We start from the raw sequence: 23,652 nt of genomic DNA, 5'->3' as shown, positions 1-23,652 counted from the left end.
CTCAAAAAAATGATAGTAAAGATGGCATTAGTGCAAACAAACGGAAATTATTACTCGGTGAAATAACGGAACAGCGAAAAGAGATCAAATATATTGTTTGGATTTAAACTTTAAGTTGGAGACTTGTAGATCGTCTAATTCGTGTTGCCATCAGGGGAAAAGTAGTGTTTCTTCCCAATGAAGAGGCGTATCTGTGAGAATGAAAAGATTTGTTGTTTGGTGAAACTGAAATCCTCATACAGGAGCAGCAGAGACTCGAAATTGCTGGTGCGTAGCGCTGGTCGGGGGGTTGACGAGCAAAGTGAGCAGGGGGCAAAGCCCCCCTAGTTGCAGACCAAGCACAAGCGTTACCTGGTAGGTAATCACCCATACAATCAGATTGTGATTCAGACTACGAATGCCATGAATGTAATTACCCCGATCTACATGCTGTCAAATAAGCGAACCACACGCCGTGGCGCAACGTTAGGGGCTTCGCCTCTGGTGCAGACGTCCAAGGTTCGATTCCCGAGGGGGAGTGCAGTGTGTGTGTATGCCTGATGAGCCCAGAATTAGGGTGAAACAGGTGTCGCGTACTCTTTGCATTATTTGACAGTAAAACTTTGCAACATATATATAATATACAGTACTGTGCAAAAGTTTTAGGCAGGTGTGAAAAAATGCTGTAAACAAAGAATGCTTTCAGAAATGTAAATGATTGTTTATTGTTATCAATTTACAAAATGCAAAGTGAGTGAATAAAAGAAAAATCTAAATCAAATCCATATTTGGTGTTCCTACCTTTTGCCTTCAAACCAGCATCAATTCTTATTGGTCCACTTACACAAAGTCAGAGATTTTGTAGGATTCTAGTCAGGTGTCTGATCAACCAATTTTACCAAACAGGTGCTAATGATCATCAATGTCACACGTAGGTTGAAACACAGTCATTAACTGAAACAGAAACAGCTTCAGACTGGGTGAGGAAAAGCCAAACTCTGCTACCAAGGTGAGGTTGTGGAAGACAGTTTCATGTCATGGCGAGATTGAGCACAACAACAAGACACAAGGTAGTTCTACTGCATCAGCAAGGTCTCCCTCAGACAAAGATTTCAAAGCAGACTGGGGTTTCAAGATGTGCTGTTCAAGCTCTTTTGAAGAAGCACAAAGAAACGGGCAACGTTGAGGATCGTAGACACAGTGGTCGGCCAAGGAAACTTAGTGCAGCAGATGAAAGACCATCAAGCTTATTACCCTTTGAAATCGGAAAATGTCCAGCAGTGTCATCAGCTCAGAACTGGCAGAAACCAGTGGGACCCAGGTACACCCATCTACTGTCCGGAGAAGTCTGGCCAGAAGTGGTCTTCATTAAAGAGTTGCAGCCAAAAAGCCATACCTCCAACGTGGAAACAAGGCCAAGCGACTCAAGTATGCACGAAAACATAGGAACTGGGGTGCAGAAAAATGGCAGCAGGTGCTCTGGACTGACGAGTCCAAATTTGAAATATTTGGCTGTAGCAGAAGGCAGTTTCTTCGTCAAAGAGCTGTAGGGGCTGGAGAGTGGTACAATAATGAGTGTCTGCAGGCAACAGTGAAGCATGGTGGAGATTCCTTGAACGTTTGGGGCTGCATTTCTACAAATGGAGTTGGAGATTTAGTCAGGATTAATGGTGTTCTCAATGCTGAGAAATACAGGCAGATACTTATCCATCATGCAATACCATCAGGGAGGCGTAGGATTGGCCCCAAATTTATTCTGCAGCAGGACAACGACCCCAAACATACAGCCAAAGTCATTAAGAACTATCTTCAGCGTAAAGAAGAACAAGAAGTCCTGATATGAAGTGATGGTATGGCCCCCACAGAGCCCTGATCTCAACATCATCGAGTGTGTCTGGGATTACATGAAGAGACAGAAGGATGTGAGGAAGCCAACATCCACAGAAGATCTGGGGTTAGTTCTCCAAGATGTTTAGAACAACCTACCAGCCGAGTTCCTTCAAAAATGTGTGCAAGTGTACCTAGAAGAATTGATGCTGTTTTGAAGGCAAACCAAATATTGATTTGATTTAGATTTCTTTTTTGTTCATTCACTGCATTTTGTTGATTGATGAAAATAAATGATTAACACTTCCATTTGTGAAAGCATTCTTTCTTTACAGCATTTTTGCACACCTGCCTAAAACTTTTGCACAGTACTGTATATAATAGAGATAGATTATATATAGTGATATAAATGTGTATATGTATATATAGAGAGAGACCTCTTATTTAAAGATCTTTTATAAAAAGCTAAAATTCTCCCTCGGTAAAAATAAAATTCTATCTTTTAGAGGAGATCAGGAAGGGGCTAATACTTTTTCACAGGTGCAATACCCCACCCTGAATTAAGTCCACTAAATAGACCTGGAAAATGTTGATAGTAGGATGGCCTCCAAAAATGCCACCACTATTGGACACACAGCTGATAAAACAAAGTGACCGTTTACCATTGCAGTGCATTCTGCGTGTAACTCTGGAGCTCTTTTTAAGGCGGTCCAGGGGTCTCACAAGTGTATGTTGGCATGTGATAACCAAATCATTTCTGGTTGTGGATTAATTAAGGCCGCGTGGATTATTATTTAAGCTTCAACTTTAAAGAGTTCCAGTGGCTTTCTAAGTGGGAGCACTGGGGGTCGGTCTCTCTCTCTCTCTCTTCTTGGTTGCTGATTTGAGTTTCCAGACTCTTCTTTAGCTTGTAACAGGAGCTGCCAAAGGTGGCAGTGATATCAGTGTGGCCCCCTACTGGTTCATTTCGCCATTGTTGTGTGGTGTGACCCGAGCTCTTGAACATAAACTGGTCCTTGACTTTGAGTTTTTTGTTTTTTTGTTTTTCTGCTGTAAGTTATTGTAGTGGACTGGGGGGCATGGTGGTGCACAGGTTAGCACAGCTGCCTAGTAGTCTTTTTTTTTTTTACTAAGAACGTTTTCTGTAACCACTTGTCCAAGATATCTCTTAACCCCGCTGTGGCGCCCTCTGCTGCCTGGAAATACTACCAATCATTATTACATTTATTTCAATACATAACACATGTCACTCGAATTTGACTGTGATGTTGTGTGTGCCCCATGATAGATAGATAGATAGATACTAGACTGGCACCCTGCCCCTAGTGATGCCAGGATAGTCTTCTGCCCTCTGTGATCCTGAACTGGACTGAGTGGTATTGAGAGTGTTGAGTTTTGTAGATTTATTCCTCCATTAGCTTTGAGTGACCAGTCTGCTCTTAGACACCCCATAATATTCACTGCAAATCAACAATGCAGTACAACAGTAACTGGCTGGGCTTCATGCAGTTGAAGACGCCACACACACTTCTGAGAGGTCGCCTGGGTGTGGTGTACATTGGCAAAGGCGCTATATTCTGTCAAGGTACCCTCGGCCTGCCCTGGGCTTCAGACGGCTGTGTTTGATGTCACCCGTTCTAATTGCCCGGTGACCCAGCTGAGGTTCCTTTCCCCCATTAATGGAGCTTCTCTCTTCCTCTCCTCCATAGTTCAGTGCTGACAGGCTGATATTTTAGGAGTATGGAGGCTGCTTTGTTGTATTGTTACGTGTGACGAGAGGTTTCTCAAGTTTGCATTTTCTTGTTGCAGCACTCAGTGAAGGGCGCTATATAAAAATGAACTGTACACTCGGGCTGGTGGGCCTGTGCAGTGGGCTTTGTGAATCTGCCCTTTAAACTGCTTTGATCGCCCAGACTGAGGGTGGGTGTCCGTCTGTCCCCTTTCACCGCAGGGTAAGGACCTACCAACGCTGAAAGACGTAGATTTCCGAAACATGAGCCAGAAAGTGTACGTCACCGAGGAGCAAAAGGCAAAATTCATGGAGAAGCTCAGCAGGGATGTGGAGGTGAGTGGTCCGCAGGTCCCCGGGTCCGCCAGGTCCGTGCGCAGCGGCTCCTCTCTTGACCGTCTTCACCGGCCCCCTTTTCCAGTTCCTCGTCCACCTGAAGATCATGGACTACAGCCTACTGCTGGGAATCCATGATGTACACCGGGCAGAGCAGGAAGAGGAAGGCGAGCAGGGCAGTGAGGAGGCAGCGGGTGAGGCAGAGAATGGCATCGGTTCCCATGGCAACTCCCCGGAAGGGATTGGCAGCAGCTACCTGGGCTCCCATAAGCCCCTGGGTCCTGGGGAGTTCGACCCTTACATTGATGTGTATGCAGTCCAGAGCAGCCCAGGTAGGGGGGTGGCCGGGATTTTGGGGGGACCTCTGGTTTGACCGTATACTGACCAGTGGACTTCACACACATACAGGGGCCCCAAACAAGGAGGTGTATTTCATGGGTTTAATTGACATCCTCACCCAATACGACGCTAAGAAGAAAGCGGCCCACGCTGCCAAGACGGTCAAGCATGGGGTGAGTGAGGGGCCAAGTGCTTGGTTGAGGGGGGGGGGGGGGGGGTGCAGGGCACTGAGCACACTGGGTATCTGCTTTTTTTTTTTTTTTTTGTCTCTTTCAGGCTGGTGCCCAGATTTCTACCATCCACCCAGAGCAGTATGCGAAGCGCTTCAAAGACTTCATCGCCAACATCTTCTCCTAGGCTGAATGTCGCAAGAGCCTTGGCACGCAAAACCTCCTCCTCTTCCCCAGCTTGTAAATTAAATTAAACTTTTATTTAAAAACGTGCCTGTGGTCTCTGCACTCTCGGAGGTACGGGGAGCTTCCTGCATGGGCTTGGCCCGCCATCGGGTTTCATTCTTTATCGTCGCCGCTGACCTTCGGCTCTCTCCGCTGTCCGGTTGGGAGGCCCCTCTTATTCGCTCCTTCCTGTCCTCCCTTTGGCTCCTCGGCTTCGCGTCCTGCCAAAGTGCTGATGCATCAGCTTGCCGGCGGGGAGGCCAGGCCTGTCCAATCTGAACGCTGACTCAGACGACAAGACGGAGCGTGGAAAGTGGGCAGCGCCACGTTCTCATGGGTTCTGTTACTATTGGGGGGCCGGAGGCCTGCTGCCCAAAGTCTAGCAAAACATCACTTTTCCTGCAATTGTCTGGAAGCCATCAGTCACCATTTTTGGACAGCAGCTGAATGGGGGGGGGGGGGGTGTTTGAAGAGAGTGGACACTGCAGGGTTGTGTGAACATTTAATTTTATATAGCGCCTTTAAGGGCACTCTAGGGTGAGCACTGGCATGCACTACAAAGTCGATGCCCGAGGGTCCAAAAAGAGTAAAGCTTGATGTAGGTTCAAGTGCCAGCCCCCCCACCACACCCTTTACTGCCGCACACAGGGAATCCTGGCACAACTTTCAATGGGGGGGGGGGTGGTAACTGTCCTGCTCTTTTAGGTGCCAGCCGTCTCGTTCGTTCCACTCGCACGCTTTCCTGTTTGTGTCGATTTCAGGGTGAGGATGTCCTGTTGTCCTCGATAGCGCAATAAAAGGCCACCGCGGTGACAGGGGAGCTCTCTGGACGGGCAGAGCAGCCAGCCGCGGCACGTGTGGCAGGAGCGACGACATCTGTAATAAAGGTAGGAGGGCGGCGCTGCGATGGCACTTTAGGGCACCTGTGTACCCCCCGGGGGTGGGGGCTGCACGTGTGTGACACGTCTGCCCGCCGTTCTGTGACAGCTTCGATGCGGGCTTATGGGACATTTGGTTTTGTTTTGTTTTTTCTTAGCTTGGTGCTGCGACTGAGAACTGCCAGCCCGTGCCCGACTTCAAAAAGGGTAAAGGACCACTTCCGGTTAACGGATAAGAAATCAGCGATCGGTACCCAATACTTGTATGCAGAATTTGGTTGACCGAAGTGAAGGAGTACTCAAGTTATCCTGTTCACACACACACACACAGAGACAGAATTCCGAAAATGGTATTTTCGGAGTCGGGGAGGTCTAAAGCTTCGAGATTCATGAAAATCTCGAAATTGAATTTTTGGACGTTTACAATACAAACCCTGTACTCCGTATACGAGAAAGTCAAAAAGATTGCGTACGTTTATATCATGTGCATGTACAGTGTGTGTTTTCATGTTTAGATAGAAATTAATATCTTAAGATAAAAATTACATTGATTTAACTACTACTACTCCTACTATGGATGCTAATAGCTATTACTGCTTAACTCTTTGAGGACTGAATATTTTTTTCCGAAAAAAAGTTTTCTGAACAGCACACAATGCACTGGTTTCGCACAAAAAACACTACGTCGCTACGTGCTGTGGCTGCTGGTGGTGCCTGTTTGGCATTTCGTTCAGCAGTAGCTGCGCAAGGACAGCTCGATGGCCAGCAGGAATGCATGGCGGGCCGGCTACCCCTCGGCCTTCACGCAGCAGATGGGCGACAGTGGCTGTCGCTGCGTGACACAATATGGTTTGTACCTCTTGTCATCCTAAGGGGTCCTTCTAGGCGAACGCTGCTGTGAGCGTATCAGCTATACGGACGCGTTCAGCACCACGATCAACTAGGGACCGATAGGCTGATGCTGGTACCTCAGTTTCGTTTTTGATCTCCATCTCCAAATCACTTGCATCAGAGTCAGACATCCATGGAGTATTTTTGCTTTGCACATTTGCTTTAGTCTCCTCAGATGCTGATGCCATTTCTGAGGCTGTTTGCTCTTCGCTACTCCTGCACGGTCAAATCAACAAAGCTACGTAACTTTCCTTCAAGCAAAGAGAGTCGAACTCAAAAGTAAGGGCGAGTTTTGTCTCCGTTTACAGCCGATTACTGTCGTCCTACCCCTGAATTTTGACAAAAGTCAACATCAGCCCTGACAAAGTTAAAATGACTGATTTTGAATTTAATAATCGCAAACTGTATGGCTACAAAGTCCCGTTTTTAGCAGCAAGTCCTTATCCTTAATTAGTCCCGTGTTGATGCTGATTGTTTATTAGAGAAACCTTTGTCGTTGCATTACCTCCGCTGGCACCTGTCTTTGTGTTTACTGTCCTGGCATTTCTGAAGTTCAGTTCTGGGTTCAAACATGGACGCGTTTTCTCAAGAAACGTCTCAGCCACATGCGTGCGTGTGGTGTGTTTGCCAAGAAGCGGAAGATTTCATATAAAGTTGTCTATGACTGTCTTGAGAGAAGATGGTGAACTGGATCTAACCAGGATGGAAGAAGGTGAAGGTGCAGATAGACAACTGCCTAAGAGGAAGAGGAGGACATCGGAGTTTGTCTCGTGAGAAACAAACACCTTACAGCTCCTCGGTCGTCGGCTCCACTAAATACGCACCAATTCTCAGGATCTTCTGTAATGGACTAAAGACGACTCTGTGATGCTGGCCATAACATTTTTCCCCCAATCATCTTCTGTCCAATGTCTTTGTTCTTTTGATGTTTTCACGTGTGGCTTTTTCCTTTGAAACTCCGCTTCTGAAGCCAGCGTTCCAAGGTCGTCTTTTCTTTGTTGCAGATGACACGAGGGTTTGGGACGTGAAGACTGAAGGCGCCAGCTGAGGACCTGTAAGATGTATTGTTTCTCACCCTACACATTCTGATGTCCTCCTCCTCTTATGCGGTTGCCCGTCTTGGCCTTCCTCCTCTTATTTTTTTTTTTCTTGTCCTCTTTTTAGATCCGTTTCGCCCTCTTTGCTCAAGAAAGTAGCGGACACCTTTGTATGAAATCTTCACTTTACCGTAAATTTAACATTATTATTATTTTTAAAGTACTGGCAGCTGTGGTTGCCGTAATTTTACTGTAAAAAATGACAATTTTTAGGTCTAGGGTATAACTTCGTAGTAAATACCTTTTTGTTTTTCTTTACAACACATTCCAGTAGACGTGAACGTTTAACCATAACCTGAAATCCACGTACTGTCATAAATAAGCCAATCAATACACAATTAGAAAATATCGTCAGGATCAAACAGCAGCACAAAGTTTGCATCAGTAAAGTAACATCAAACGTATCATTTATCAATCATCCATCACGCTATATCCTAGCTGCAGGGTCACGGGGGTCTGCTGGATCCAAACCCAGTCCACCGCAGGGCACAGGCACACACTAGGGACAATTTAGGACCGCCAATGCACCCAACCTGCATGTCTTTGGACTGTGGGAGGAAACCCACGCAGATACGGGGAGAACATGCAAACTCCACGCAGGACGGACCCGGGAAGCGAACTTCAGGTGTCTTTACTGCTACCACTGTGCCACCGTGCCCCCATTTAATTATCCATCCATTCGTTATCCAACCTGCTATATCCCAACTACAGGGCCACGGGGGTCTGCTGGAGCCAACACAGGGCGCAAGGCAGGAACAAACCCCGGGCAGGGCACACCCACACACTAGGGACAATTTAGGATCGCCAATGCACCTAACCTGCATGTCTTTGGACTGTGGGAGGAAACTCATGCAAACACGGGGAGAATATGCAAACTCCACGCAGGGAGGCGAACCCACGTCTCTTTACTGCGCCACCGTGTCGCCCTGTATCATTTAATTATATACAATGAAAATAATTCAATGTTTAAGGAAGTTACGGCACATTGTCTGGTGCAGAAGTAAAGTTTGCTTTTGTGGTGTTTGGTGTCTTTGTGCCAGCTTATCGAATACAACCCACCATAAATCAGCGTCTATAACCACAAAAAAAAACCCTTCAGCACGCAGGGAACAATAACTCTGCTAACTTTGCACAGTGGATGAAAAAAAAAAATCAAAGGTATGAAGTTCTCCAGGACCAATAGGGTAAAGGGGGGCGTGTCTTTCTGCAAATGTCGTAGCTTTGGAGTTACTGAGGCGGCGCTTTACGGTTTGACATGCGCCTGCGCTATAGAACAGCGATTATTTTTTCCATTGCAACCGTAATGTATCCGTAAACGGTACGTAACAAATTTTGAAGGTAGAAAAATATTCACTTTACAGAACTTGGCTATTAAAAAAAAATAATAATGAAATGTATTGTTTAAAATATACGGGTAATTTTCAGTAAGAACATAAGGTAACTTTCCTTTTTTTTCAGAAACGGTATTTTACTTTCACCATTCACTTTATTTTTACCGTTAAACTTACTAACATTTTTACAGTTGCGATCTGTCACATGAAATAGCCTGCATTCTGCAAAAAAAAATAAAAATAAAATAACAACCGACTGAGATGCTTCTTGAGTAAACGCGATCGTTTTGGCCATTTTTTGAACCCAGAACTGAACTTTAGGAATTCCAGGGCCCTGCAACCCAAGTGAACAGAATAAGAAATGTCAGCGGAGGTAATGCAGTGACGGCTGTTTCTCTAATGACCAATGAAAGATAAGCTGAGGGAGTTAGTGGTATGTGATTAATAAATTAAAAATCGGTTATCTCGAGTAATAGTAACCCTTGCAAACTTCTGTGATGCCTTGGCTGTATTTTTAAGTTAATTTAATGGCATTTAGAAACTTCTACTTTTTTTAATCAATCAAAAACATGAACAAACTTTTTGCCTGGTATTGTGTGTTTGTGTTTTGTATATAGACAGATAATCACAGATGTGTAGAGGGTTTTACCAATAAAACCTAAATAAGCCTCCCCCGCCTTTAAGTGCCACCACGTTGTGTCCAGAGCGGGTCTGTCCATTTATGCGCACAGGACTGTACCCCCATGGCCCATCTGGCATCAGTTATTATCTTTTTGCGGGTTATTTTCCATTATGAAATCCAATCCACAATCCGCTGCAAAGGGTGCCATTTGTAAAATTCCTTTTTTAAACTGCGTTTGAAGACGTGCCATCCTCCGCCTTTGCGATAATGTAAGTATAAGGCAGGGGCCGTTACGTCAAGCCGATTAAAATCGCGTTCGCCGCCTTTCACTAAGCTGCACGTGAGAAAACTCGTGCAGGCAGAATGTGGACACAGGTTCAAGGTAACGGCTCTAACCACTGCGCCACCTTTCCACCATTCACAAACGTGAAATTTCATTTTCCGAGTTTGGCACGTTTAGTTCTCCGTCCGTTTCGCACGCGGCATTTTTTAAAACTAAAATGTTGTGAAGCGTCCATTCCTCTTTCAAGGGCTCGCAAGGTGAGCGGCCCCGTTTGCGTGATGTCCCTGCGGCAATCGGAGCGTGTATAGATTAATTTGTGGGACACAACAATTTCACGCGAACGTAAGAGCACAACAGAATGTGGGAAAACTTGGAAGAAAAAGGAAACCCTGGCAGCCTTCACAAAGGAGATCGGCTAAACGGGCGGGCGCGAGTCTCTGGGCACGGTAAGGCACCATTACTGAGGGCAGCCTGACTGAATCTTTTCCCCCAAATTCTCAGGATTTCTTACATTTCGAGTTGTGTTTATAGCAGAAGTAAGTTCTGTGTCAACTTTGAACCTAAAAACGTTGCTCTTTTGAAGAGCATTTTAAATAACGTCGTCTTGAATAAAGAGCTCTACGGTCGGTCCGTGACTGGCGAAGTAGCTCGTTTCCTAAACATAGCCAGCAGGTGGCGCTCCACTTCCACAATAAGTGGCTACGCGCCTCCATGGATCGAAATGTCCCCTATTCTACACTCTTATACATGCCGGTTCTTTAATGGCACTTTATGGTTCTCTACTGGGTTGTGTGGTTTCTCGCAGCTCCAAGCGCCATTGCATTCTGGGATGGCTTATTCATGCTGTAAAGTTAGGGTCCTGTTAAGTAGCTCACCAAATAGACTAAGGACTTGTGTGACTGTTTGCGGCGAGAGTCCCTTTTTAAAATTCACGATCCATTGGTAACAGACTTGCGAAATACCATCTCATGTTATTCGTGGTGTAGAGCTGGTTCTGGATCTAAATACTGGGTCTTTCTAGAACCTTCATGTGGCTGACTCTTTTGGGGACCAAAGCTTGTTCCCCCGAGGGCCGCGGTTCTTAACCCGAGGTCCGTGGGTCCAACGGGTCTGGGTAAATGAACATTTATATTCACTATAAAGCCCGGTACTGTTGATTTTCTCGCGTGAACTTTCTCACGTGATTTTTCTCTTTTAATAAAATCAATAAAATAAAAAAAAAATCAGATAACATTCCTGAAAAATAACTCAAGTTTTACAAGAAAAGATTCGAAACAAAGCAAAACCCACCCCTGAGAAAGAGAGCTAGGCCAGCAGAGTAAAACTTTAAGCTAGTAAATAATAAGTAGATAAATTAATAAATGAATAAAGATCAATGGCGCAATTTTGCCCGAGTTACACACTCGTGATAAAAATAACAGCGAGAAAAAAAAAATCACGCGAGAAAAATAACGGAAAGACGCACGAGGAAAATCGCGGTCACCATACAGCCCTCCCCTTTGTCCCAATCAACAGATTTCCCATTGAAAAAGAAAAGTCCCCCTGCAACCGCTTACAGCACCGACCCCTAAGGTATTTAGATACGCTGCAGAACTCTTTTCATCTAAAGGTTACTTTGGCTCAGGTGACCTTATGGTTGAACCATGGATTCGTAAATCCTTTCCTTAGCCGATATGGATTGTTACCAGTGATGAAGACCTCAATTGACCGGGGGACAAAGGAAATGTGACGAAATGAATTCAACTCAGAGTCTCGGAGAATTGTGGTGTGCATTGCCACAGACCGCCTAAACACCCCACCCGAAACCAGTACTCCGCTTCCCATTGCTACTCCACACCTTTTGTCAATCAGAGTTTTCGGCACTTGTGTCTGTCAAAAGGAAAAGTCAAAATAGATTGGATGTCAAAGATGATAGGCGGGTCAGTTTGTCGAAGACCGCTCCACAGTTTCATATTCTTATTCAAGGCAAACAAGAACAACCTTCTCATTGAAATAAAGTAGATAACGATAGGGCAGATGGAGCAGTAATAGTAGTAATGGTAGAAGATCTGTTTAAATTTACACAAGACGATTGTCTTATCCTCTTTAATAAAATCCCTTTGTGCGTCCAGGTGTCCGTGTGTGTGTCTTCTGGTGAAGTGCGCATGCGCGAGGCGATGTGCGATATTACTGTCAGAGAAAGTTAGAGGCGTTTTACGGAAATACAAACCAGTATTACTGCTAGAGGAAATTAAAGGTACACAATACAGTGACGCATATTACAGCCACATACAAGCCAGTATTATTGTCAGAGGAGATTAAAGGCATATTACCGACGCGCACGCCTGTATTACCGCCAGAGAAAATTAAAGGTATATTACGGACGTACCAGACAGTATTGCTGGCACAGAAAATTAAAGACACACAATACACGGCGGCAGCCCACGAAGAACGGTCAGCTCAGCAAGTAAACATCAACAAAAGAAAGGCTGAAAGAAAGAAAAATACGACCAACAAAAAGAATGAGGTCAAAGTCCCCTGCCATTTAATATAGACTGTTCCTACTAATGTTTATGCACTACTGCTCTAGCGCCCGTTATTGTAACGGGCTAAATGACTAGTACTGTATATAAACGTCTACACGTGGAAGTGTGTGCGTCTGTCTGTCCGGCCCGGAAGTGAGAGGTGGAGTCGGGGTGAGGGCTCCGCCTCCAAGGAAACAGAAAACTCGCTTAGCCGCTAATAACACAGGCGAGGCCAGCATGTCAGAAGAAAGACAAAGTCATTAGGAGCTAACATCTGCAACACGCTATCCGTTTTACTTTTCCTCCCGGTGCCAAACGAATCCTCTTAGGAGAGAGACGCCCAAAGGAGTTCCTTTCAATTACCTGCAGTACTAGGGTGTTGTACCGTGTTAGCCATTATGAATGTAGTGAACAGCCAAGTAAAATGACACCTTTTATTGGCTAACTAAAAAGATTACAATATGCAAGCTTTCGAGGCAAGTCAGGCCCCTTCATCACAGGATTACATCTTGCCAGAAGAAGGGGCCTGACTTGCCTTGAAAGCTTGCATATTGTAATCTTTTTAGTTAGCCAATAAAAGGTGTCATTTTGCTTGGCTTTTCTCTACTTTCAATTACCTGACATTTCTACATTTCAGTTTTTTTTTTCTGACAATTTAAATAATTTCTAGGACCACCAGCTTACACAGTTATATCTTTCTATTATAAAAAAAAATCTTGAGGAGGGAGACTAGGGAGACAGACATGATGTTCTCCGAAGATAATTTGACGTCCCGCGAGAGACGCACATTAACTTGCTCCCAGCTCTTAAAACAACGACAAGCAAAACACGCAGCTCACCAGCAGTAGAAAGCCAGCAGATGATCCGCGTGCGTTCAGCCTCCCTGACCCCCCCACTACCCCCACCAACGTGACCGGCAGAGACACGAAGTGGCAAAAGGACAGCTGCTGTTCAGGCTTTGAAATGATTGGGCAGCGGAAAAGCAGCAACAAGCCAGCAGATGATCCGACGCTTCTCCTTAGCGTGTGTTCAGCTCAAACCTCCCCTAATCTCCACTCACAACGCAAGGGGCAGAGACACCAATAAGGCAAAAAAAGGACCGCGGCTTCACAATGATGGATGGGCAGTGCAACAGCAGCAGCAGAAAGACAGCAGATGACCCGATGGCATCTCCTTAGCATGCGTTCAGCTGCACCCCCTTCACAACACGAGCAGCGTTATACGTCCTGCGAGAAAGAGATGTAACCACACCCAGGGCCAGAAATAAAGGACAAGTATTGTTTTTACAACATCACGTGAGACAAGGCAGTGAGACATCATTTAAAACAAGTCCACAGACATCTAACCTGGCAGTTGTTGGATTGCTGTTGGCAGACACGCTTCATGTGCTCTCAGCTCTTAAAACAATGACAAGCAAAACACGCAGCTCGCCAGGAGCAGAAAGCCAGCAGATGATCCAACCCAGGGCCGGATTTTCCTATAGGCTAACTAGGCTTCAGCGTAGGGCCTCAAGATCAAGAGGGGCCTACATTCAAATTGTTAGCAAAATTTTATTATCTCTCATGTAATTTACAAACTTAAAAATGGAAGGTGAAAGGGCCTCATAAGTGGAATAGCCTAGGGCCTCTTTTCATATAAATCCGGCCCTGATCCAACCCCTTCTTCTTAGCATGCGTTCAGCCAACCTAACCCTCGCCACCCCCTTCACAACGCGAGCGACAGAGATGCAAAGTGGCAAATGGACAGCTGCTGTACAAGCTTTGAAATGATCGGGCAGCGAGACAAGCAGAACACGCAGCTTGCCAGCAGCAGAAAGCCAGCAGATGATCCGACCACTTCTCCTTAGCATGCATTCAGCCACCCTAACCCCCTTCACAATACAAGCCGCTTTATACGTCCTGCGAGAAAGAGATGTAACCACACCCGGGGCCGGAAATAAAGGACAAGTATTGTTTTTACCAAAGTTTTAAAGTAAAAGTGAGAATAATGCATGTGTAGCAATTCCCATGAAAATAACAATCTCTTTAAATTGTATATCAGGTAAACCAAACCCGGGGGTGGGCGAGCGAAGCGAGCAGAGGGCAGAGCCCCCTACTCTATTATATAAAAAAAATCTTGGGTCGAGATGTGATCATCCCTGGGAGACACTTCTTGCACGTCACGCCCTACTTACAAACAATTTCTCGGAGACACTTTAATGTCCCATGAGACAAGGAAGTGAGACAAAAGGACAGCTGCTGTTCAGGCTTTTAAATGATCGACAAGCAGATCACACAGCTCTGTAGCAGTGCCTTTCCTTAGCGTGCGTTTAGCCAATTCATGAACGGCAAGTGGCCAGCGTTGTTGTGGGGTGGGCGAGTGAAGCGAGTAGGGGGCACAGCCCCCTAGTAATATAATAAAAAAAATCCTGGGACGAGACGTGATTTTCTCAGAGAGACAGTTTCACATCCTGTGAGATTTAACCAGCACCTGGGGCTGGAAATAAAAGACAAAGAGTAGATGACACAGTAGAACGTAAAGAATTCAAAACCGTTGGCGCGGTACCCACACAGAGCAGGTTACAGATATTGAAAGTTCTAAAATTCGATAGTAAAGATAGCATTAGTGCAAACAAACGGAAATTATTACTCAGTGAAATAACAGAACAGTGAAAAGAGATTGAATAAATTGTTCGGATTTAAACTTTAAGTAGGAGACGTGTACATCATCTAATTTGTGTTGCCATCGGGGGAAAATAAAGTTAGTGTTTCTTTCCAATGAAGAGGCGCATCCACGAGAATTAAGATTTGTTGTTTGGTGAAAGTGAAATCCCCATACAGGAGCGGCGGAGATGCTAAGTTGCTGGCACGGCAGGTCCGGGGAATTGGTGAGCGAAGCGAGCAGAGGCTGAAGCCCCCTAGTCCTCTTTAATAAAACCCTGGTGAAGTGTGTCTTCTGGTGAAGTGCGCATGCAAGGGTTAGGGTGCGACGCTTCAAAGGCCACCTGACGCGTCACACAAGACAGAGAGGGCGGGACCTATAAAATATCACGCGGCCGATCCAATCGGATTTCGGTTAAAGAGGTAAGACCTAAAACATAACGCATGAAAAATCCAATCAGGTGCGGAGACGCGGAGACCAGCTTCCCCAAAGAGGTGGGATTAGTGTGTGTTGCTGTGCAAGTGTTCACTCCGAGGATGTCAGATTTGCGATTAAGAAGCTTGGCCCGGTAAAGTGTCAGTCACTGAAGGGGTTTTCCTAAATATACGATTTTTCATGATATTACAATACGATGACTTTTAAAAGTAGATTTATTTTCGCGCACATTACATCAGTTGCTGGGATGCATATTACGGACAGCAAAGCCAGTATTACTGTCAGAGAAAATTACAGGCATTTTACGGAAAAAAATTAAAGGGGTAAAATGTCCCTTGCCATTTAATATAGACTGTTCCTAGTAATGTTTATGGACTACTGTTCTAGCGCCCGTTATTGTAACGGGCTTAATGTCTAGTCTTATATATAAACGTCTGTGACGATGCGGGTTCGGCTCCATGCTCCCATCGGCTGTTAGGGAGTCCTTGAACCCAACACCATCAGTAATGTCACCGATGAGCTAGACAGTGAGGCAATAACAATGAGCAAGGGGATGGTTTAAAAGTGCAAAGTGCTTTTATTCAAATAAATCCAACGTGCAACTGTGCAAAGTTCAATAAATAAATAATCCATAAAATATGTGGAAGTTCAAATCAATAAATAGAAAAACTCTTCTAAAATCCATGAGGTAAAATGTCACAGGAAGTAATGTTAAAACCACAAGCCCGGTGTCTTCTGCTTCCATGGCGGCTCCCCTGCTACGCCCATCTGGTCTGCTCTACAGGAGAGTCGCCTACCTGCAAGATCAGCTGCCCTTCAACCTAGTCTGGTAGCCCACCGTTCCTTGGCTAAGTGTAGAAGTGTGTGTGTGTTTGTGTCTGTCTGAAAGTGCCAGGCCACAGCATGAAGCGAAGCTGTCACCAAAGTGAAACTGCCATGAAAAGAGAACCTCGCTTTGCTTCTAGTGCACCACCGATGTGATTGATTGATTGATTGAAGTGCCAGCGTCCATGGTTTCTAAAGCCTGGGCTTATGCCGCTTGTTTTTCCTAATTATAATGAGTGGCCATTACTTTTTTTAAGATTGCTTTAAAGTTTAATAATAACTTTGTGTATGTCGTTTATGTATGAGACAATCAAATTTCGATAAATAAAGTATTTTACATTCTCATAGCTTTCATCAGATTCTTAAAGGGGTCTGTGACTCCAATAAAAAAGGTTAAGAATCCCTGCCCTGGGCCGTCACTCTGAATGTAATCCAATGTATTTCTTGTATAGCCCCAAAATCACCCAAGGAGTGGACTTTAATAGATCCTGCCTTTTGAAAGCCCCCCAGCTTTGACTCTCTTAAGAAGACAAGGGGGAAAAACACTCCCCAAAAAACACAAACACTTATGGGCACCCCCAAGAGTGTCACTGAATGGTTTGTCCCAGGAGCCGCTCACCCGACTGACTCTCTTCTCCGGTTTTCTTTCTTTCTTTCCTTCCAGCCGGCAGCATGGAGCACCACAACGACTCGCTGTTTATCGACTTGGGCCACAACTCATCCTACTGGATCCACTACCACTGCACTCTGGAGCTGAGTGTGCTCGGGCAGCAGCTGACCAGCTTCTTCTTGTATCTCTTTATCTTTGTGTTCGGTCTGATCGGGAACACCTTGGTGATCTGGGTGAACTGGAAATGGCGCAACACGGACAATGTGGTGACCTTCTGTGTCCTAAACATTGGCCTGGCCGACTTGGGTCTGGTCCTCACGCTGCCCTTTTGGATGGTGGAGGTGATCTTTGACAGTATTTGGGTCTTCGGGAGGACCCTCTGTAAACTGATCCACTTGATTTTCCTGGTCAACATGTACGGCAGCATCTTCATTGTGGCGTACATGACGGTGGAGCGCTACGTGTCCTTTGTGCGGCCCTCCGTTGTGGGCAGTCGGCGGGAGAGGCTCCGGCGGCTGGTGGTCTGCATCACCCTCTGGTTTTTTGCTCTGTTCCTCACGCTGCTGGAGAACGTCCATGTCGATCTTTATGAATTTGCGGGACCCGGGTGCCTGCCCATCCCTTTGTACAGTGAAATCGAGTGGTACATCAGCATCAGCTTTCTTTCCATCATCTTTGGCTTTGTCGTCCCAGCCGCCATCATCATCACTTTCAACTTTCTCATTGCCCGAAAAGTTAAGGCCAGCTATGGTCGCGATGGTATAAGAACGTGCTGGATCGTGCATGTCTACTCCCTAGTCTTCATTGCCTGCTGGTTCCCTCGGCAGCTGGTGCTGCTGCTCATCACTTTGGATGACCTGATGTTCGGACTCTACAGCTGTAATGTCATCAGCTTGCTCTACTACTCCTTCCACATCCTCGACTGCTTCTCGCTGCTGCACTGCGTTGCCAACCCCATCTTCTACAACTTCCTCAGCAAAGGGTTTCGCAGCAGCCTGGCCAGCGCGGTGGTGCACTACCTGCCCAAACAGGCCGCCAAGCGTGAGGGCAACGGGTCATCGGGCAGCAGCAGGAGTCACTCGGTGGTCATCTCCTAACAGCAGACGTGGAACGTGAGAACCCGGCCAGCCTGTGTGCTGTGCCCCCTGCCAAGCTTTGCCACCATGGACCCCTTAAGGTCTTCTGTACCCTCTTGTGCCCACCTTACAAAAAAAAAATAATAATAACAACACTGCTGACCCCAGCGAGTGAATGATGGCATGAGAGGAGGAGTTCGGCCGCAATTTAATGGGACAGGGGTTCAGAGTTTTTCAACAAGAAAGGGAAGGGGGGGCATTTAAAGAGGTACTGGATTTAAGAACCATCACGGTCCTCCAACACCTCAGGTCAGAATCTTCCATTTCTGAATCTGCACAGGCGTGTGAGGGCTGATACTTGTGGTCCGCTGCTTCAGTGTTGGACCAGTCTGGGTAGCTTTAACCAGCCCGCCTGTACTTTTACAGGTGCCAGGGTGCATGGGCGATGCCATCGGGCAGGGGTGTCCAACTCCACCGTGGCTGCAGGTTTTCCTTTTGGCCACTTTCTTAGTCAGTGACCAATTCACCACCCTTCATTTTATTTGCTGTGCCTTTGAAGACTCCGGATTGCTGCTTTCTTTTCCTTAAACGGCAAACAGAAGTGAGACGTGAAGCTCTGAGCAGTTTCTTCATTCTTGTTAATTTAAACCTGTTGTTTAATTCTCATGCTGCCCCATTAGACATTTCCAAAACTGCTGGTTTTTGTTGTTCTAAGATCAGCTTGAAAACGGTTTGTGGACCTGAGCAGATCCACCTTGCGCTTTCTTGGTTAGCATGTATCAGAGCCGTAATGTGGGCGGAGCGAACCGGGCGCCGATCGACGACGTGGTTGTTTCGGGTTAAAAAGAACAACACAAAAAAGTAATAAAAACATTAAGATCACTGAAAATTAGTCAAACGTTTATTGTTATGTTCCTTTTTATGACCTTGTAAATAACTTGCACATTGAAATGTGTTTATATTGTCTTTTACAATCACAGCCGAATTATTGGAAATAAAGCGCAGTTCTAAGTGAAAATAACAACGAGAATGACGCATGCGCGCGCGCTCCACTAACACACAGCTGAGCGGTGCGCGCGAGTGAATGATAGTATGAGAGGAGAAGTTCGGCCGCAGTTTGATGGGACAGGGCAGTACCGCCGCTCCCTATACGCAGAGTACGCAGTCTGCGTAGGGCACCAACTCCCAGGGGGGCACCATCCCAGCTGCTCAAAAAAATCGTTTTTATATATTATACTAATAAATTAATATTAATAATATACATATACAAATAAACAAAAATATAAACGTATATATTGCATTTTACGGTGAACGCAGAGTAGGCTAAGCACACGTGATGACGCGCGCGCCCTCACCTCTGTTACAGCTGCCTAACTAATATTTGAGGGAGGGGGCACAAAAGTAAATTTCTGCTTAGGGCACCCATTTGGCCAGCAGCGGCCCTGGGACAGGGGTTCAGAGTTTTTGAACGGGGGGAGGGGGCGGCATGGCCGCATTAAGGTGGGTGCTATTGGTGCTGCAGCATTAGGCCCATTCCTGAAATAGGCCCAGATGAAAACAGACGAGAATTTTCCGGAAGCTGAACAGTTTTCCTTTGCTATATTAACTTCAAAATAATTCTTAGAATGAAATTTGGAGTCCGAAAAAAAAAAAATAATAATAATAACAACACTGCTGACCCCAGCGAGTGGATTGATGACATGAGAGGAGGAGTTCGGCTGCAATATAATGGGACGGGGGTTCAGAGTTTTTCAACAAGAATGGGAAGGGGGGCGTTTAAAGAGGTACTGGACTTAAGAACCATCACGGTCCTCCAACCCCTCAGATCAGAATCTTCCATTTCTGAATCTGCACAGGCGTGTGAGAGCTGATACTTGTGGTCCGCTACTTCAGTGTTTGACCAGTCTGGGTAGCTTTTACCAGCCCCCCTGTACTATTACAGGTGCCAGAGTGCATGGGCGATGCCATCGGGCAGGGGTGTCCAACTCCGCCGTGGCTCCAAGTTTTTCCTTCCTGTAGCTCTCTTAGTCGGTGACCAGATCCTGCTATTAATGGACTTCGTCCCCCTTCATTTTATTTGCTGTGCCTTTGAAGACTCCGAATTGCTGCTTTCTTTTCCTTAAACGGCCGCCAAACAGAACTAAGACGTGAAGCTCTGAGCAGTTTCTTCATTATTGTTAGTTTAAATCCGTTGTTTAACTTTCACGCTGCCCCACCAGACATTTCCAAAACTGTTGGTTTTTGTTGTTCTAAGATCTGCTTGAAAACGGTTTGTAGACCAGGGGGGGTATTTTTCGTACGTGGATTACTCGTTTAGCCGGATGTAATTGTTGACGATTTGGCCTGATCCTGGATCTGTCGGTTTTTCGAAACTCTTGCTGGATGTGTCCAAATGGTTTGTTCTGTGTAAACAAGGATTAGCTCACACCCTTAATCAGTGTCCGTGCGTGGAATTCACTCAGTCATGACTTCACCTTTCATGAATGAGCGACCATTTGATATCGGTACGCAAATTATAAGAAGAGAATTTCATTGTTTCGGGTTAAAAAGAATAACAAAAAATAAAAAATAACATTAAGATCACTGAAAATTAGTCAAACTTTTATTGTTATATCCCTTTACTTTTTATGATTTTTCTAAACAACTTGCACATTGAAATGTGTTTATATTGTCTTTTACAATCACGCCCGAATTGTTGGAAATAAAAGCGCAGTTCTAAGTGAGTCTAAGTTCATTGCTTTCTTCACTTAAATTTTTTACTTCCGGTTGAATTTTTTTAAATTTAAATTTTACATTTTTACTTTCGTTTGAAATCCATTGTTTTAAAGTATTTGAGTACTATGGAAAATAAAAAGTTGTTATATTCATGTATTAGCATAAATAAATATGAAAACTTATACATTTTAAATTTAGTGTAAGCAGCAGCACAAATTCGGTATGCCACGCAAATAGTTAAATAAGGGCACATGTAATTGGCTCTATTCAATAAGGGCGCGCACAAAAAGGCGAGCTTCAAAAGAGCGACCTTAATTGGGCGCAGCGAATAAGGGCAAACGCAACAAAATTATTACAGAAAATTTATTAGATAAAGGCAATGATTGAACGTATAAAAAGGCGAATGCAAGAATATTAAAACATCCAATTAATTAACAGCAATGAGTAAGAGCAGAAAACAACGAAATATAGACAGCTTTAGAAATAGTTCGTTAGAAGTTCATGCATTAATTAATTGGATGCCCTTATTCGCTGCGCCCAATTGAGGTCGCTCTTTTGAAGCTCGCCTTTTTGTGCGCGCCTTTATTGAAGGATACCCATGTGAACTGGTAGGAAAAGGGGGAGAAGGATACACAGGGACAGCCCGCGATCGGAGCAAGGGGGGCACCTGACCATTTCTTTTGTTAGAGAGGCCTCTCGCCTTGTTTTGAGTTTCTGTGAGTCGAGCTGTGAGACGAGGTCATCCTGCCCTCCGAGGAAGCAAGCAGGCAAACTTTGTTTTGAGAAATGCAGGAGCAATTTATTGAGTTATAATTAGGCAGTCCAGTTGTCATACATAATTAGGCTGTGAGAATGAAGGGAGGGGTAATCAGGTGATGCTTCTTGCCAGATGGCAAAGATGTCCTGCCAACAAGAATGTTGTTATGAGAAGGTCTGGGACATCAGGGGATTATTATGGGTAGAGGTGCTGAGTGGGGAAAACATCGTGGGAACCTCCAGAGTGGATCAGTGGTTAACAAACTTTGGGGTGGGACCCCTTAGGGGGGCGCGAAGATGTGAAAAAAAGAAAAGAAGAATCGAAAATATGAAAAATTCATCTATTGAAACCAAAACAAATTAACTTAAAATACATTCTGATACTAGAAAAATAAATATAGTTAGATAAATGTTGATAAAAGTTAAGTAGATATAATAAAATACGTATCTATGATATATCATTAATTAAAAAGAACAAATTGGTATTAGTGGGCTCCTTTCAAAAAAACGTTAGGGGGGCGCGATTAAAACTGTTATGAAAACTCGGGTCACAAATACTTAAAGGTTGAGAAACGCTGCAGTAGATGATGGGAAACTAGTCTGGAAGGGGGGCATTTTGAGATAAGAACTGTAATGTATTTGTGGCTCTCTGGACACTCGGGGCTCAGCTCAGTTTGGTCTAATTGGGTTGAGTCCGTGTGATTGTTTATTTGCAATAAAGCTAATTACTCTGCTTGCCTGTCCTTCGACTCCTAGAGCCTTCTTTCAAGATGAGAATCTTGTTGTCTTTCGTTGTTGTTGTTTTTTTTTTCCTTTCAGATTTTGGGGAGTGGATACCCCGCCGCTAGCTGTGTTAACTTTAGCCAACGAAACTACCGAGTGTGCTGGGAAAATCTACGACACATCAGCCGTCAAAATGCCGAAGGCTCTACCAGTTTGTCCACGAGCCACCCGCTTAATCGGTATTAAAGTTTTCAACGCCGGTAAGGCGCGCAGTTTAGCGGCTCATTGATGAGGCAAAATGGCAGTGCGTGGCTGGGATGCAGGATACCGAAAGATGCACGAGTTTGGGCATTTTCGCAGTAATCTAGTTGAGGACAAGGTCACTTGTGTATTCAGGGATTGATATTATATGAGATATGCGTGCACAAATCACAAGGGATGGCAAAGAGGAGATCGGACTGTTTGCTGTTGTATACAGTAATGCTGTACTGATATGAATGATAACGGATGGGGCGTTTGTGCGTTGAGATGGCTGCTGTTTCTCACTTATCATCACAAGCAGAACCGGTCGGTCCATTAGGCGACTAAAGCGGCCGCTTAGGGAGTTGTCATCTGTGGGGCGCCTAGGATACTTCCAGTCCTACCTGCTATAAACGCCGAGGGGCGCGCGCTCCACACATCAGGGAAGGGGGGCAAACCACCAAACCCCCCCTTACACACACCCAATGTGTACAAAGAATACTAAATGCGCGCTCCGGCCACCAATGAGCGCCATTTGTGAATCTCGAAGGGCTCGCGCTCCGGACTCCGCCTAAAGCTCTGGATGGGCTTCGACGGGCCCTGATCAAAAGCTAAGCACTCAGTGTATCTTCACCACTAGCTGTGCAAGCCGTCTGACACCGCTGGAAATCGAAGTAATCGACGGAGACCATCAGCGTTAACGTTTGCAATGCAGTATGGCCGTCTCTGTTACATGCATTTTTGTACAGGATTAATTGTACTAGGGTGTTGTACCGTGTTAGCCATTATGGATGTAGTGAGAAGTTAAACAAAATGACACCTTTTTTGCCTGAAGAAGGGGCCTGAGTTGCCTCGAAAGCTTCTATATTGTAATCTTTTTAGTCAGCCGATAAAAAGGGTCATTTTGCTTTACTTCTCACTGTTGTTTTAAAGCACTGCTAATGTTTGTGATGCGCCATCTGTTGGATAGCAACCGGACCGACACACAGACACTTGACCTTCATTAAGATGGATTTGTAAATGGGGTTTAAACAAGTGTTAACAAAAGCCATTCACGCTTGATGTTCAAAAAGAAAAAAAAGCTGTCTTCGTTAGAATGTTTGGCATTATATTTTTTAACTAATGTATATTTAACAATATGTAATAAAAATGACATTAGCCTATTCAACGGTAACAAAAACGACATTTTAGCCGCAGCCTGGCGCCTCTACTGCGGGGTCAACCCCACCCCATATTTAACAAACCTGATTCCCGGATGTTCTGTCAAGGACTCTTCGTCTGCCGTTTCGCCGTACCCTTTTTTGAAGTTTGGTGTCATTTCTCAATTAGTTGAGATGTCATTATCGAGCGGCCCGCTCGGACGCTGTCTGAAAAAAAAGGAAATTGTGAAAACTCATTAAAAAAAACAAAAAAACATGAGC

The 23,652-nt window shown here is 45.1% G+C and overlaps 2 protein-coding genes across 5 annotated transcripts in view; both read left to right on the top strand.

The window, feature by feature from the left end:
* pip4k2ca (phosphatidylinositol-5-phosphate 4-kinase, type II, gamma a) overlaps positions 1 to 4,651 on the top strand; it is an 82,731-nt gene extending 78,080 nt beyond the window's left edge. The window contains exons 7-10 of the mRNA XM_028798648.2: positions 3,758 to 3,871; positions 3,957 to 4,203; positions 4,280 to 4,383; positions 4,487 to 4,651. Of these exons, the coding sequence (XP_028654481.1) occupies positions 3,758 to 3,871; positions 3,957 to 4,203; positions 4,280 to 4,383; positions 4,487 to 4,567 (546 nt within the window). The 3' untranslated portion in view covers positions 4,568 to 4,651. The remainder of the gene's footprint in view (positions 1 to 3,757; positions 3,872 to 3,956; positions 4,204 to 4,279; positions 4,384 to 4,486) is intronic.
* A 687-nt stretch (positions 4,652 to 5,338) lies between these two features.
* On the top strand, positions 5,339 to 22,011 carry gpr182 (G protein-coupled receptor 182). 4 transcript variants are annotated; one of them, XM_028798651.2, is made up of 3 exons: positions 5,339 to 5,492; positions 7,379 to 7,428; positions 16,776 to 18,689. In XM_028798651.2, the coding sequence occupies exon 3, from the start codon at positions 16,784 to 16,786 to the stop codon at positions 17,816 to 17,818; it is 1,035 nt and encodes a 344-aa protein (XP_028654484.1). In that variant the 5' UTR covers positions 5,339 to 5,492; positions 7,379 to 7,428; positions 16,776 to 16,783; the 3' UTR covers positions 17,819 to 18,689. The 4 variants fall into 4 exon arrangements, 2 of the variants coding, with proteins under 2 accessions (XP_028654484.1, XP_028654483.1); XR_007934494.1 differs by lacking the exon at positions 7,379 to 7,428 and adding an exon at positions 19,740 to 22,011 and having other exon boundaries at positions 5,341 to 5,492; positions 16,776 to 18,223; XR_007934493.1 differs by lacking the exon at positions 7,379 to 7,428 and adding an exon at positions 19,801 to 22,011 and having other exon boundaries at positions 5,341 to 5,492; positions 16,776 to 18,283.
* Positions 22,012 to 23,652: the final 1,641 nt, after the last annotated feature.

The sequence above is a fragment of the Erpetoichthys calabaricus genome, chromosome 3 (genome assembly GCF_900747795.2).
Source record: "Erpetoichthys calabaricus chromosome 3, fErpCal1.3, whole genome shotgun sequence".
NCBI classification, from domain to species: Eukaryota; Metazoa; Chordata; class Cladistia; order Polypteriformes; family Polypteridae; genus Erpetoichthys; species Erpetoichthys calabaricus.
Note: the sequence above shows the minus strand (reverse complement) of the source record. Positions and strands in the feature narration are given on the sequence as shown.

Excerpts from the sequence above, each read along its gene's own strand:
- gpr182 (XM_028798651.2), top strand. The coding sequence starts at position 16,784 with ATGGAGCACCACAACGACTCGCTGTTTATCGACTTGGGCCACAACTCA.